At 44.2% G+C, this 14,126-nt stretch overlaps 1 protein-coding gene across 1 annotated transcript in view; it reads right to left on the bottom strand.

The window, feature by feature from the left end:
* MLIP (muscular LMNA interacting protein) overlaps positions 1–14,126 on the bottom strand; it is a 68,428-nt gene that overhangs the window by 43,295 nt on the left and 11,007 nt on the right. Inside the window, exons 4-6 of the mRNA XM_084830955.1 lie at positions 11,754–12,095; positions 2,247–2,309; positions 11–76 (exon numbers count right to left, since the gene is read on the bottom strand). Of these exons, the coding sequence (XP_084687081.1) occupies positions 11–76; positions 2,247–2,309; positions 11,754–11,972 (348 nt within the window). The 5' untranslated portion in view covers positions 11,973–12,095. The remainder of the gene's footprint in view (positions 1–10; positions 77–2,246; positions 2,310–11,753; positions 12,096–14,126) is intronic.

The raw sequence follows: 14,126 nt of genomic DNA, 5'->3' as shown, positions 1-14,126 counted from the left end.
ATAAACTCACCTCTGAATGTGTATCCAAAGCCCCATCTTCAACCATTCTTCCTGCTTTGGTTGGTTTATCAAGTGCCTACAGATGAATTCAAATTATGTTTAGATCAAGGTGAGAAATAAAAGAATGATAACAGTAACAAGAATAGAAATACAGTTGGGGATTTCATTAATTTGTTCATCAATTTATTTTCATCATTTGTATCCCATCCATCTGCAAAACACTGTAGGGGCCAAACTAAACATTCCTTAAGGGAGCAAACCTGTGGCCGCTGGACACTGTCTAGAGGGCCATAGGAAATGCTCATTGTCGGGAACCAACCTCAGAGCCCGTGCTCCGAGGTCGGTTACCAGGAAACTGACCTCCCTCCTTGTCCACACTGCCTCAGAGGCAGCTCAGAGAAGCCCCATCCTCCACACTCAGAAGAGGAGCATGGAGCGACGGAAAAGGGGTGTTCTGGGGGGGGTATTCCAGGGCGGGGAGAACGGAGCTCCGCGTATGACACATTCAATGTGTCATATGGCAGCTTCCTCTCCAGTTGGCCTCCCCACCACTAGGCAGCCGAAAACAGCTATCTAGTGGAAAATAGCAGGGCAGGAGATGTGCAGAGGGAACGATCCCCCTGTGCCTCTCCTGCCTTGCTTTGGATAGGCGGTCGCCTCCAAATTCAGAGGCGGCCGCCTATCTACTTAGGATTGCATCCTTAATCATGCATGTTTGAGCTACACGCGATTGTCTTCCCTACTGTCCTGCAAGCACACATGGCCCCAATTCAAATCGCGACCTTGGTGGTTTGGAGAGGAGGGTTTAAGCTGTTTTCATCATCAAATTCCACCCCCTGCCCTGTGGGGGGTAAAATAAAGGGCAGGTCTTAATTGGAATCCTTTAGGTGCAGTCAAAGGCTTGGGCACATGCTCAAGCCATGCGGCATTTCTGATGCAGTGCACCCTCCTGTCCTCTACAGGGAGCATACACACTACTGCTTTACTTTCCTAGTGATTTCTGTTATAAGTACTGCCCACTGTACTGAGAACAGTTCTCTAATCAAGAGATTGCATGTTTAAAACCACACTCCTAAAAAGGGCAGAAAATCAGTCAGAACAGACTTGCCTGTCACTGCTTTCTACCAGGTAAAAGCCAGGCTTGGCATTCAAAGTCACTGGATGCTTCCAGACTGAGGGCTCCTAGCACTAGCAGTACCAAACAAAAGACACTGTACAGCAATTTCATCTTTCCCTCCTTAACAGATTTTTGGGGCGAGAAAAAAGACAGAAGCAGCAGTGGGAAAACACGGGAGGGTTACAAATAGAAGATTCCATCATCAGGACACCTCCTCCCCGCTAAAATTCAGTAAATGAAGCAGGGTGATTGCACAATAAAAATTTCATCTGGAAACACCCATTATCTCATTGCCCCATATATTGAATTAGACCACTGGTCCATCAGGCACTGCCTGTGATATCACGATTAGCAAAAGTGGCTGAATAAAGAAGACTGAATCTGGAAAGTGAAGGGCTTAGCAAACTCTACTGACTCATACACCAATAGCACCCTGACTAAGTAGCCAGAAGTACAAAATGGAAGAGCAGATCAGTTCAGGCTTCTAACAGAATGAAACCACCACCACTACTATGTAACATTCTGAACATGTTAGTCTTTTTATACACAAGAAACTCAGGCTGAAAAGCAAACTTACTTGGCTCCACCTGATTCCTAGGTGGCATCTCCCCCACCTCTTTTGACCACCGTTTGCACCCAAGGCTCTCTGTGCAGCCAAAGATGTTAATAAACTCTATACCCTGAGTGAGCCCTGTCACTGCACCTACTAATGGCTTAAAAAAGAAGAAATTAACCCTTAGCTTGCTGCCTGTTTGGTGTGCCCCACCCCAGCCCACCATCACTATTCCAACAAGCACTAGATATTCCAACAAGCACCCAGCCTCCCATCATTTGTGACCTACCAAGGCAGTCCCACAAGCCATTTTTTCTGGACTGTCATGTGCTAAGCAAGTGGCTGTTTTTACAGTGACTGGCAGGCCACAAAACCAGGAGGTGTGTTGAGGCCCTAGTGAGCCCCCACACATGACTGCTAGGCTGCATTTGGCCTGGTGGACCATGTGTTATAAAGGCCTGAGCTAGCAGCAGTCAATCCACAATCTGAAGTTTTGGAAGGCTTTCCAGAATAAAAGTCAGACAACCCTTAATTATTAAATTAACACTTGACTATATTTTTAAGCAAACCACTCACCTTCTGCTCCAGAAGCAGTGTGTTTGTAGGGATTGCTGCAAAAGCCTTGTAGCTTGTCTTGATCTTATAGGGTTGCACATCGTGATCAAAGGGCAGGGGAATGAGAATGGCAAGAGAAAACATATGATACTATTAAGGATAATTCTCTGATGTATTAACTATAAATGTTATATCAGTGGTAGAGGGAATTACATGGCACATGAATATAGTATTCTGACTTTTAGAATACAGTAACTCCATACATTGCATTCTATATTATTCATTTAAATGTAATAATGTGTATACCAACTTCCCTTCTCTACTGTCAGGGTGGAAAATGAGCTGATAGAACCCCAGAGCAGCTCTGATTCTGAGGAGGATCAGCAATTTGTGGGAGAGGAGCCTGCTCATCCTTCACAGGCACAGCAGCTGGCAGAGATTCCTCTTGCCGGCATTCCTGAGATAGATAGTGATCCTAGCAGTGAGAAAGTGCAGGAACGAGGCTTGCTAGATGCTCGACGCAGATGCAGGGAGCGACGAGCGATGGAGGGTGTGGAAAGGAGGTGTAGTGCCCGTTTGGCGCTCAAGCAACGGCCGCCTCCCGTGGGCCCAAGAGCAAGAGGGAGGATCTCTCCCTAGCCCATAAGTTCTGGGTCTTCAAGTGACTCTCTTTCAAACAGGGATCAACTGACTACTCGGGGCAAAGGCCACTCTGCTGTTCCTTGCTTAGTCGCTGGTGATTAGCATCTGAAAGAGTCATTAAGTTGTAAAAGGATTAAAGCCTTGAAAAGAATCCTTTAGTCTGTGTCTTGAGTTGGCTATTGGAGTCTACTGAAAGAGGCCGCTAGGGAGCTCCTGACATCTACTGTTATGGGATGTGCAGTTATCAGAAGCAAATTACAGAAACTCTTAGGGGACAAACTGGATTAGACACCACACAGAGTCATCAGTCAAGTCACAACAATAAAGCTGGCATCATATTGTCCTCATGTCGTCTGTTGCCCCCTTATTATTTTGCTTCCTGCAGTCTGAATCAATGCTTGTATTGATTTCCCCGATGCTCCTTTCAATAAGCTGAGCCCTTGGAATGCTGAGCTTTAATTACGAGTTCTGCATTCACCGTTTTCAAGACTGCAGATTCAGACAATCAAAATGACAATCCTATGAGAGTTGCTGTTGCTCAGGAAACCTAAGCCCTCACATTACTCATGTAAAGGGGAGTCTGCAATGAACATGGACCATTTTTCTCAATGACAAGTACATTTAAGGAAGCATGTTCCACTTCTTTTGGTTTCCAGCTATAAAACCATTTTGAGGACTGGAGAGTCTTTGCACGCAGTATATTGGCACTGACAAATTCCAGTACCCAGGAGGCCTCTTATCTAGGCACTGATCAGACCCAGACCTGCTCAGCTTCAGCACAATTTCTGTGCTGTTATATGCCTTCAGAGCATGTGCTCAGACCACAGAGAAAGCTCCTGTCTGGACTGAAGTAATTTCACTTAAGTTGAAACCTCAATACCCCCATTAAACTGTTATAGCAAGAAAAGACATTTTAGATGATAGAGATACCCACATGCTGCACACAGATCTAAACAGAGTACCTGCAGTTTAGGGGTTGCATCCAATGTTAGTCTAATTTATATTCCATTAATTTAAATGGGTCTAGACCTAGGGTTAGTTGCAACCCTAGGTCTAGGTACAATGAAATCTTTACCAATAAAAATATCTGGTCCATTAGGGCAGAGTAATCCATGCGAAGTGGCTGGGTTCATTACACTCCACTAAAGTGATTTCTGGAATACATAGGTCTGATGTATGAGAGAGCTACATGCTGTTATCTTTTACATGTTCTTTTTTTTTTTTAGCAGTGTGTGTGTGATGTGTGTGTGTTTTGGCAGAGGTGTCTAGTGCATGTACAAGAAAGAAGGAAATACTTATGTCCTGTGTCTGAGAGATACAGTTAAATATAATAATAAAATCCTAGGGTTGGAAGGGACCTTGGAGATCATCTAGTCCAACCCCGTGTTCAATGCAGGCTCTGCACAACAGGGTGCAGCAAACTGCATGCCATGGAGTAGTATCCAACTGTGGCATTCTGCTCACACTAATGAAGTTGCGCTAATGGAAACCAGTGCTTGTGGCAAGGGGAAACTAGCTCTTGCTTATGCATCAGGAAACTAGCTCACATGATGGGACTTCCCCTTCCTCTCCTTTCCCCTGCACACCCTGCATATCTTCCCAGGGGGACAGGGGAGAGTATGGGAAGTCCCACTGCACAAGCTAGTTTCCCACTGCACAAGTACTAGTTTCTGCTACAGCAATGGTGTGAATGCTAGTGGAGGGTAAGATGGATACTACCCCATCTGGCCTCTTCCTCATCCTTTATACAAAGGGATGAATGCAAGAACAGGATGCAATTGTCAGCAGTCTTTAAGAAGATGTGCTTTATCACAAAATAGAGTTTGCTTGAGATTTACAAGGAGAGTGATTATAAGTAAATATTTATAACCAGTAACAGAGCTGTTGCATTTTCAATTGAATTAAAACTCTTTCCATGGAATCAACCACAAAGTTAATTCTCAGCAGCAAAAATTGTTCTCCATTGACAATTACTACAAACCAGCTCATTGTTAATGGAAGTTTAAATAGCTCTGCATTCAATGGGACTAAAATGTGGGATTGCAGTTGACAGTTCAGAAAACAGGGTGCATCACACTCAAAACAATTTATTCCAAAATTAACTAATCCAGTAGAGCTGCCTTGCCCTGGTTCTTTCTTCTTGTTGATAAACACAGAATAAAATGGGCATTCTATCAGAAACAAAAAATTAACAGAGGAAAAAAATGCTCTTTTTAACTAGACTGAGCATGCAGATTTAATAATATTAAAATTTTCCAAGGGTAACTTTGAAATGAAGCCTAAAAACGACATGCTTCAGCAATCTAGCACAGACTGTTAGTCACATGCAGTGTTAAAAACTACATATACAGTTACCCCATTCTAGAGATCCATGTGTACTCAGACGCAACTACAGTTCTCTCTTGTGTGAAAATACCCATTCATTTCAATGGAGGAACACAGTCCATCTATGCAAGGGAATACGTGAACATTCATTATTTCTGTTCCATCCATTCAAACACCCAGTAAAGGCATTCTGGGCAGGGCAGCTTCCCATATGCTTGGATCAATGTGTTTGGAAAACATTGCTGGGTGGGTGTAGAGATGAACAAATCTGTCAATTTCCATTTCTTTTCCAATCTTAAGTTTGGTTCATCTCAAAGTTTAAGAATTTCTCCAGTCTTAAGTTTTGTTCATCCTGAAGTTTGAGATTTTTTTAAAAAAAAGTTCACATGAAAGTGCTTAAATTCACATTTTTGTGCACATTTCTCCTAAAACATGTATTTTCCTATGCATTTTTGCCTAATATACACTTTTTTGCAAACAATATAATGCATTTTTAATGTTATTTCCCCTAATATATGCAGTTTATGAACATTTAATGTCTGGAAAACTCTACTGCAAAATTTATAGGAGCACAAATTTTGAAGGATAGCTGAGTTTCAGTTTGTGTATTGGTTCAAAATGTACCCTTCCTTTCTTTTCTTTCTTGGGGTACTGTTTTCCTGGATCAGAGAAGGAAGGAGGAAGAAAACCCAGTAGCAATCAAGCAAGCAGAAAGCAAGCAAGCACACAAACAAACAGAGTACCTTAGGAGTCTTATTCTCAGAGTCAGAAGGCAGGGAGAAAGACAGAGGTGAATTCAGCTCCCTGGATCTTGACAACCATGAGCAAGGTGAGCGCACCATGGTCGGAGATCTGTTCTGCGATATTGTTGGGGTCCTAGGTCTTGAAGATGGAGGGCAAGCTCTGAAGCTTGCGTGAACTGAGGAGGAATTGGTCTGAGGTGAAGGGGGTTTAATAGCACAGCCTGGAGGAGTAGGGGAGGTTGAAGCTGAATGAGAAAAAGGCCAGTGAGGTGATGGAGCTGATGAATAAGCATCTAGGTCCTTACCAGAGACTTGTGGTAAATGTTCTTTAGACTGATCACTAGAATACCTAGAGGTTGGAGAGAGAAGACATTTTTCTGAAGTGGGTGAGAGTGTTGTGTTCCTTTGATCGAGAGCAGGAGTTAACACAGGATAGGACTTGGCAGTAAAAGTGGGGGAGTAGGTGTGTACCTTTTTAGACTTTTCAGGCCCTCGTGTTCTGTGGACATGGGAGAGAGCCCCTTTTCTTGGCGCGTGTGGAGGTAAGGAAATATGGGGTAACTTTGGTTGCAATAGCGGGGACACAACAGTTTTTCTATAGGAGGAAATTGTGGGCGACAAAGGGCGCAATTTGTCAGGAGAAAGCGCCCTACCATTGAGGTGCCTTTTAGGGGAGAGCGACCTACATCTAAGAGTAGGACTTGACTTTGAGGATAAGGTCATGTGATTTGGCCAGTTAGAGAATACTGAAAGGTGAAATTCGTCTTGGCTTGGAGAATCAGACCTAATCAAAACATTTGAGGCAGGTTTCTTAGGAGTTGGAGGGGTTGTAAATTTCTGGTCTATTGTCAGCGTTGAAGAACCTAAGGAATTGGGAGAAAATGTGGCAGGACAAGATGCAGGAGAAAATGGCCTTTTGGGAGAAGATCCTGACTTCAGGATAGCAGTCAAAAAAGAAAGCCTGGTTGGCAGAGGGTATCTACTTCCAGGTGTCAGAAGATTTCCACTAGATGACATTTGGCTACCATGGTTGTTTATGGTTGAGGAAGAACTGTGCAGAGGAGAAGATAGAGGCTTTGGACTAGGAGATAATAAGTGTGTTGTGATATAGATAGGAGCCACAGACAATGTGGTAAATCTCTTGGAAGAAAGAGGAGAATGGGCTTGAGAAGAGGAGCTCTGAAGAGGGTCTGCTGAACTGAGGATCTGTGAAGAAGGACATGAATCCTTGCTTGACAAAGGCGGTGATGAGGTGGATTCAGATATCTTGTGAAGGTTGCTAGCCTGGAGACCACTCAGTGACTGAGCACTATCTGAAAGGCTGCTAAATAGGAAGGAAGGCCTTTTCAAAATGGAGGAAGGTAGACTGGAAGAAGTGGTAGACTGTATGTAGGTAGATGACTGGCATATGGAGGATCCATTTGCAGACTGCCATTGGCTATGGGATTCTTGCAGAGAAGAGGCTTGATGGACTGTAGGAGCCAGGTCACGTTCTACTCTCACGTTAGTTGGAGAAAATAAATGGGCAACAGGTGACTTATGGGAAAGATGATCAGAGGCAGACAGAGGACAAGTGAACTGGAGTGGGGGAAATAAAAAAGAAATGTTAAAACACAGTAGAATCTGTGATATTGTTAAAACTGTGCATTCTGTCTCCACACCCATTGCATTTGTTACACGCTTTAAGAGCAGAATGCTTTGTCTTCTTTTTTTAATTATCAGCATTATATAGCATGCTGAGTTGCTAAATGGCTGCTGTTTAATATTAGACTACACACGCAATACTTGGTTTTATTTATATAAAGAAGTATCTGTTTTCCATATTCAGTGCTAATTTGTTTCATACCTTTGCAAAAATAATATCACATTAACTACTGCCATTAGCAGCTGCGTGATATAAACAAAAGATACCAAAAAGCGGTATGTTTTTAAAACTAAGAAAAGATAGTGACTCGTATCCCACTGTGTCTCAGCGCTAGCACGAATGATGTTGCATTAGCGTAAACCAATGCTTGCACAATGTAACGAGTGTTTGCCAGGGCAATGAAAGAAAGGGACAATTTGTAAAATGGCAGATTGCCACTTTTCCCCATTGCCCTAGCAAGCACTAGTTACATTGTGCAAGCATTGGTTTACCCTAGCACTAGGACATAGTTGGATATTCCCCATATTAGCAGCCGCTTCTTGAACAATATCACTGCACGTTGACCTAATGGCTGCAATTGTGTTCACGGTTACTCAGGTGTAAATCCCCAAGAAGTTGATGTGCATGTAAGAAGCATGACTATGTTTCAGGTTGAAGCCCCTTGGCACATTCCACAGCATACAGATCAGAATATAACTATAAAATTGTCGTTGGATGTAAGCCAGTACCTATTATATATGTATAGAGTTCCATGGATATTGGGAATTTCCACTTTCTTCCATAAAGGGAAATGTTCCATGCATGCATGAGAATTGCTTGCACTGAATTGTTTCAATTATGAGAATTGTTTACCTTCTCATAAAAACAACAACAGGGAAGCCTTGTGCACATACAAACCTTGTGTGTGTATGGACTATGGATTTACACAATCTTATTTGTATATAATATACACTGATTTTCTGACTCTTGAGCAAAGACACTTCTTGCCCCGCTGAGCACCAATATCAGAAGGGGCAATACAGATTAGGATTGCAGTGGTTAAAGCACCCCCTCCACCCACCCATGCTTCCATAGTGTAAAAAAATATGCCCTTACACACAGACTTCACTATCATAGACCCCAACTCCTGCATAGGCATTCACATGAGGATGGGCAAAAATTAGCATGCACAAAGATATGTTAAAACAAAAAAATTAAGGAATATTGCCTTTCCAAAAAATCAAAGGGATTTTTTTTGTTGCTGTTTGCCTGTTTCTAAAATCCAAATTGTATTAGAGCTCATTCATGAGACCATTTTTCATGCTCACTTCCCTTGGCTGTTCCCTACATTTTGGGGGCATGGTAAAGTGGTCTTCTGAATGTTCAATGGACTGCCAGTTTTCCTGCTTCAATCCCCTTTTGAATGTGGCATGTTCCAATCCCAACACATATTGGAAAAATCTGAAAAGTGCAGTAGGAGTGAGTGCCATTTGGGGGTCAGGCAGAAAGGCAGGATATCAATAAAATAAATAAATAAATAAATAATCAGGAACCATGGGGCAACCAGCAAGGGAAAAAAGCCAGAAGCAGCATTGTGAGAGCAAAGCTGAATTCAGGAAAAGACTCCAGAATGCAACTCAAGCCCAGGCAGCTTAATCCAACACGCTGTACTCATCACGCTAAATGAATTGTCATTACGTTTTTCTGGCGTCCTTCTGTATTAGATAGGGAGCCACTGGTGTGAACAGTTGCCAGACTGTCAGAAATATAATTTGGACTGGGAGATAACTTGTGTACAGGAAGCGCTCTGTTCGCCCTGCAGCAGCTTTTACACCAAGAGCTCATGGACTCCAGTATTCAAAATGACATTTTTCTAGAATCCTTCTTTCACACGCATCATGTGCTATGAGTATGACTCTGCATATTTGTACATCTTTGCTTGCACATACTGGGAAGCCATCCACATGCGGGATTCTTGCCATTTCCTATATGGAAACAAATTGGGAAGCAACCGGACACAGGGCCATCAAGCTCAACATGGTGTGCAGCAGGAGTGGGGAACGTTGGGCCCAGGAGCCAAATCCGGCCCTCCGGGGTTCCTCAGAGGGCCACTCCTCCTCCCATGCCCCACCCCCTTTCCCCCAACCACCGATTGTCTAGTGGTTTCCTGGCTTTTGTGCAGTTTTCCCTCATTCTAACAGGTTGGAATGCCTCCCCTAAGGCTTCATTACTGGCAATAACTGCTTGAAGCTACACTATGCTGGTATTCTTTGTATTTTTGGACTTGCTCCTTTGGCCTCACCCCCGTTGCCATTGCCACCACTCACCACTGGAATGTGGCCCCCAAGAGCTTCTCTGAAACAGAATGCAGCCCTGGGGAAGGAAGAGGTTCCCCACCCCTGGTCTACACTGAGCAGCAGCTCTCCAAGGTTTCATACAAGAGTCTTTCCCAGACATGTAGGAATTATTCATTTATTTATATATTACATTTATATCCCACCTTTCTTCCTTTGTGGAACTCAAGGTCACTATATGTGGTGCTCAGGTGGTCTCGCCTCCAAGCACTGACCAGACCCAAGCCTGCTTAGCTTTAGCAAGGTGGCAGCCTCATGTGCCTTCAGACTATGTCCTGGGACATTTTGTAATATGTAAAGTAGCCCTAAGGAAAATGTTCATTCAGGTAAAATGTTGCTTCAGCCATCATGGACAGTGGTACAGCTAGGTAATATTAGCCCCTGGAATGAATGGTCTTAGTGTGTGCATGTGTGTGAGTGTGTGTGTGTGTGGGGGGGGGGGGGGTTTGATGGCCATATGCGTTACTTCAATTGTGAAGCACATAACTAAAGTTTCTCTTCTCCCCCCCCCGCCATTCCTTGCTTTACAACTGCTTCTCTATTCCTGATTACGTTAGAGCAAACAAACAAACAAAAATCAGGATTTGCCGACCCTGATTTTAAATATTTGGGGCATATGCGGTTTCACATCCTAAACTAACTTAGAACATTGCCTCAGCATGATTACAAAAATAAAATGGTGTTTGCTGCTGCTGCCCTGATGCCTAACACATTTAGGGAGCAATCCTATGCCCACTAGATACTGTATAGAGGGCCATAGTATTGTTTGGTTTCTGGGAACCAAGGTCGGCATACCAGAAACCATGCTCCCGGCCCCCCTCCCCTGCCTCTCATAGCTGGGGCAGTTCTTACTGTGCCAGCTACATCTTTGTGGTCGAAAACGGAGTGCAGAGACTAGGGAAAGGCTGCGGTTCCGGGGGCAGAAAAGGGAGGAGACCACAAAAGCTGCTTTATGCATCTTCCTATTGGGTCTCCAGACCCCTTCCCTTCCCTTCCCTTCCCTTCCCTTCCCTTCCCTTCCCTTCCCCGAAGCTGCATCTAGATGGGCAAAATCACCTATCTAGACAAAATGCAGGGTGGACAGCACAGAGGAGAGGATCTCCTCCATGCTCCAACCGCCCTGGATAGGCTGGTGACCATCCAGATAGGATTGCGCCCTTACTTGGGAATATGCCACATGTTGTTGTAGAAGAGGATAGCATATTTTTAGAGTAAAAAGAATAATTTGAACTTCTGTAACCATGCATATGTCTGTCTGGCTACTCCTGAACGTAAAACATTTTTAAAAACAAGGATTTGAAATGATGCTGCGGTAACCAGTGGCGGCCCTGGAGGCCCCAGCCAGCACCAGTGCTGATGCTGTCACTGCCCCCATCACCGCTACTCTCTCGGTGGTCATTGAGGAGGGGGCAGATGGGCAGCAGGGCCCTGGATTTTGGCCCCAAGTTCTAGCTCTTGCTACACCACTGATCATGAAGGGAACAAGCTCAGGAACAGTCGACACCCACTTTCCATAGCGGTACAGTCCCACTGAAAGTACAAAGACGCTTAACATACTATGTTACTGTGCCCAACTCAATGTCAGTGATTGGGGGGGGTTCACCATACCAGTCTCCTAGCTGGACGTACAGCTGTTGATGGCTATAGAAGACAACGATAGACACTTGGTAACAATTCAAAATGAAATGGCTAATGAATAAACAGAACTCCAACCAAAAGCAGTCCAGAAGGACAGGCTTCCATAAAGATAACAATATTTTCTCTCTCTCTCTCTCTCTCTCTCTCTCACACACACACACACACACACACACTCACACACACAGTTCGAAGAACATTATACCTGGGCATGTTTCTGCTGACTGGCAGAACTGTAGGGAAGTTCTGTGTGTAATGGGAGCTGCGGAGCCTTCAGCGGTCCTCTTGGCTCACCACCAGTAGACACACAGGATGTACCTGAAATCTTGGCCCTTTCACAGCCGTGGCCCTCCGCAGCTTTCGTGTCTTCATCCGAGTCCGTAATGAAGACAAACTCAGCTTTGAAAAGGTCCTTTCCCTCCATTTCCTCCCTGCTTGCGTTACGTCCTTTGGGGTGGAAACCTTTTTGGCAACTGTTTGTGCAAGAACTGGTGGCTCCACCTTTGTTTCCACTTCCTAAAGCCTGGCCTTCAGCACCTGCTTCAGACTATTAAAAAAAGAAAAGAAAAAAGAAAGTATTTGGATCAGTACTATAATTTGTTATGCTTATTTTCCTTACCAACAGATGAACTAGTACTACAAGCTAACCTACAGAAAATCAGAAAATTTGTCCAATGTCTCAGACATCAGGAAAGGTGGGGAGTGTCAGAGAAAAAGATTGTTATTGGGGGGGGGGGTCCTTTATTCTTGAAATAATGTGGATTCTACTGTTAGCACCTACTCTTTTTCACCAGCACACTGTCTGTCTGAGGGTCTGATACAAGGAGATACACTTGCCCCTTTCTATAGCCACATAAGGGAGAAAACAGAAGACATGAGTCACATCATAGCAAGACCAATACGGAAATTGGGTGGAGGCAGGTGCAGTCAGGCAGAATGGAGTATAAGGCCTTTCTAAATCGGGGATGGTAGAAGCAGGTTTCTGGCTGTGGGATACACAAAAACAAAACAATGGATCCTATGATAATCACAGGGACAAATCTGGGGCAACCCTCACCCCCCACCCCCAATACATATCAAAGCAACAAAAGGGCTTCAAACCAGAACAGCCTCTGACAGGACAAAACAAAAGGATTTGCAGTTGGGGAGCTTGACTGTACTTGTAAATGTAAGCATTTTAGTACAAAGCAGAATTGTTCTGTTATAGGGACTCATTTTCTGGAGCTTCAGATTCAGGTCCTTAACTCTTCAGATGCCAGAAATAGTGATGCTGTATTTTAAAGAGCACGTTGCTCTTAGAACTACTCTTCTAGTTCTCACAAGAGTAGATGCCCCAAGGAAACAGCCCGATCCTGCACCCTTAATGCTACATATGGCACTTGTTGAAGAATCCCCACCACTAATTTCTTGTGAGAACACAACTATTTTGGAAAGCCAAAGTATTCAGCACTTCTTGTGGTCGCCACTTTGAGGATTTAAACACCAGAACAGTACAGATATCTGGAAAGACAGTCTGCTTTATCCAGAAATGTGTATTTGTAGAATATTTCAGGTATACAGGCAACTTGACATATTAGTACTGTAGTGTCTCCCAGTGCCAGCTAGGAGGGGCCTTGGTCAAAACAGCCTCAGTGGGCCCCCTTCTTCAGGGAGTCTACATTCTCACCACTATTGTCTCTAGCTGCTCCTCATCCTTTTCTCACCATGGTTGCCACTTGCTTGCTTGATGGGCAGAGAGCCAGTGAGCAAGGAAGCAGTGGCATCTACTGCTCCTTCTTCTCACCAGCACTGTTGTCTGGGCCAGAGCAAGAGGAGAGGGCACAAGCAGGTTGCAGTGGTGGGGAGGAGGAGGAGCAAGTCCAGGCGCTCTTGTCAGTGGGCCCCTGCAGGGTGTGTGGGCCCTTGGCTGGTGCCCAGCCACACTTACCCTTGATGCCAGTCCTGTGTCTCCTACATGCTACAAACATGCCACAAATGCGATAGGCTACAGATCTTTTGCCTACTACCTTTGTGGGTCCAACAAGCCCACTCTGCCTACTTCTTCCAGGATACTTTTCTTCCAGTTAGATGACTGTGGGCCAAATTATGCATTACTTAAAGATGTAGTAAGTAACTATATGTCTTCCCCCATCCCCTTTTACTCTAAAGTAAGTGCAGGAGACCTGATCTGGCCTGGGACCACAGAGTGTGTAGTAGATTCTTCACTCAGCTTATGTATATTTGTTTGAGAATCGGAAGTGAACCTACACGTATACAAGTGTACAAGTGTACATGCATACATCCGTTTCAGATGTTGAAAGACACACATATAGCTTGGGCCACAACTTGCTACCATGTGCATTTGTTCTATGTGGTTAGAACATCTGCAAGGGGCTTCGGTGACTTGCTTTGGCTTGGCCAGTCTATCCCAAAACAACCCTTTGCTTGCTGTAGAACAATTATTCAGCCTGCTGTTATAATTGCACTCCTACAAGGGCATATGCTCTCTTTGAAGACCAAGGAAGTGTGACACTATCCCGTTCTGTGGTTTCTTCACACTGACGGGAAAGCCAGAAGCTGGTAGCAAGAGCAAGTCTGA

The sequence above is a fragment of the Heloderma suspectum genome, chromosome 1, assembly GCF_057233095.1.
Source record: "Heloderma suspectum isolate Gila_16-S chromosome 1, 16-S_ref, whole genome shotgun sequence".
In the NCBI taxonomy this organism is placed as follows: Eukaryota; Metazoa; Chordata; class Lepidosauria; order Squamata; family Helodermatidae; genus Heloderma; species Heloderma suspectum.
This window is presented reverse-complemented; position numbering and strand designations above follow the sequence as displayed.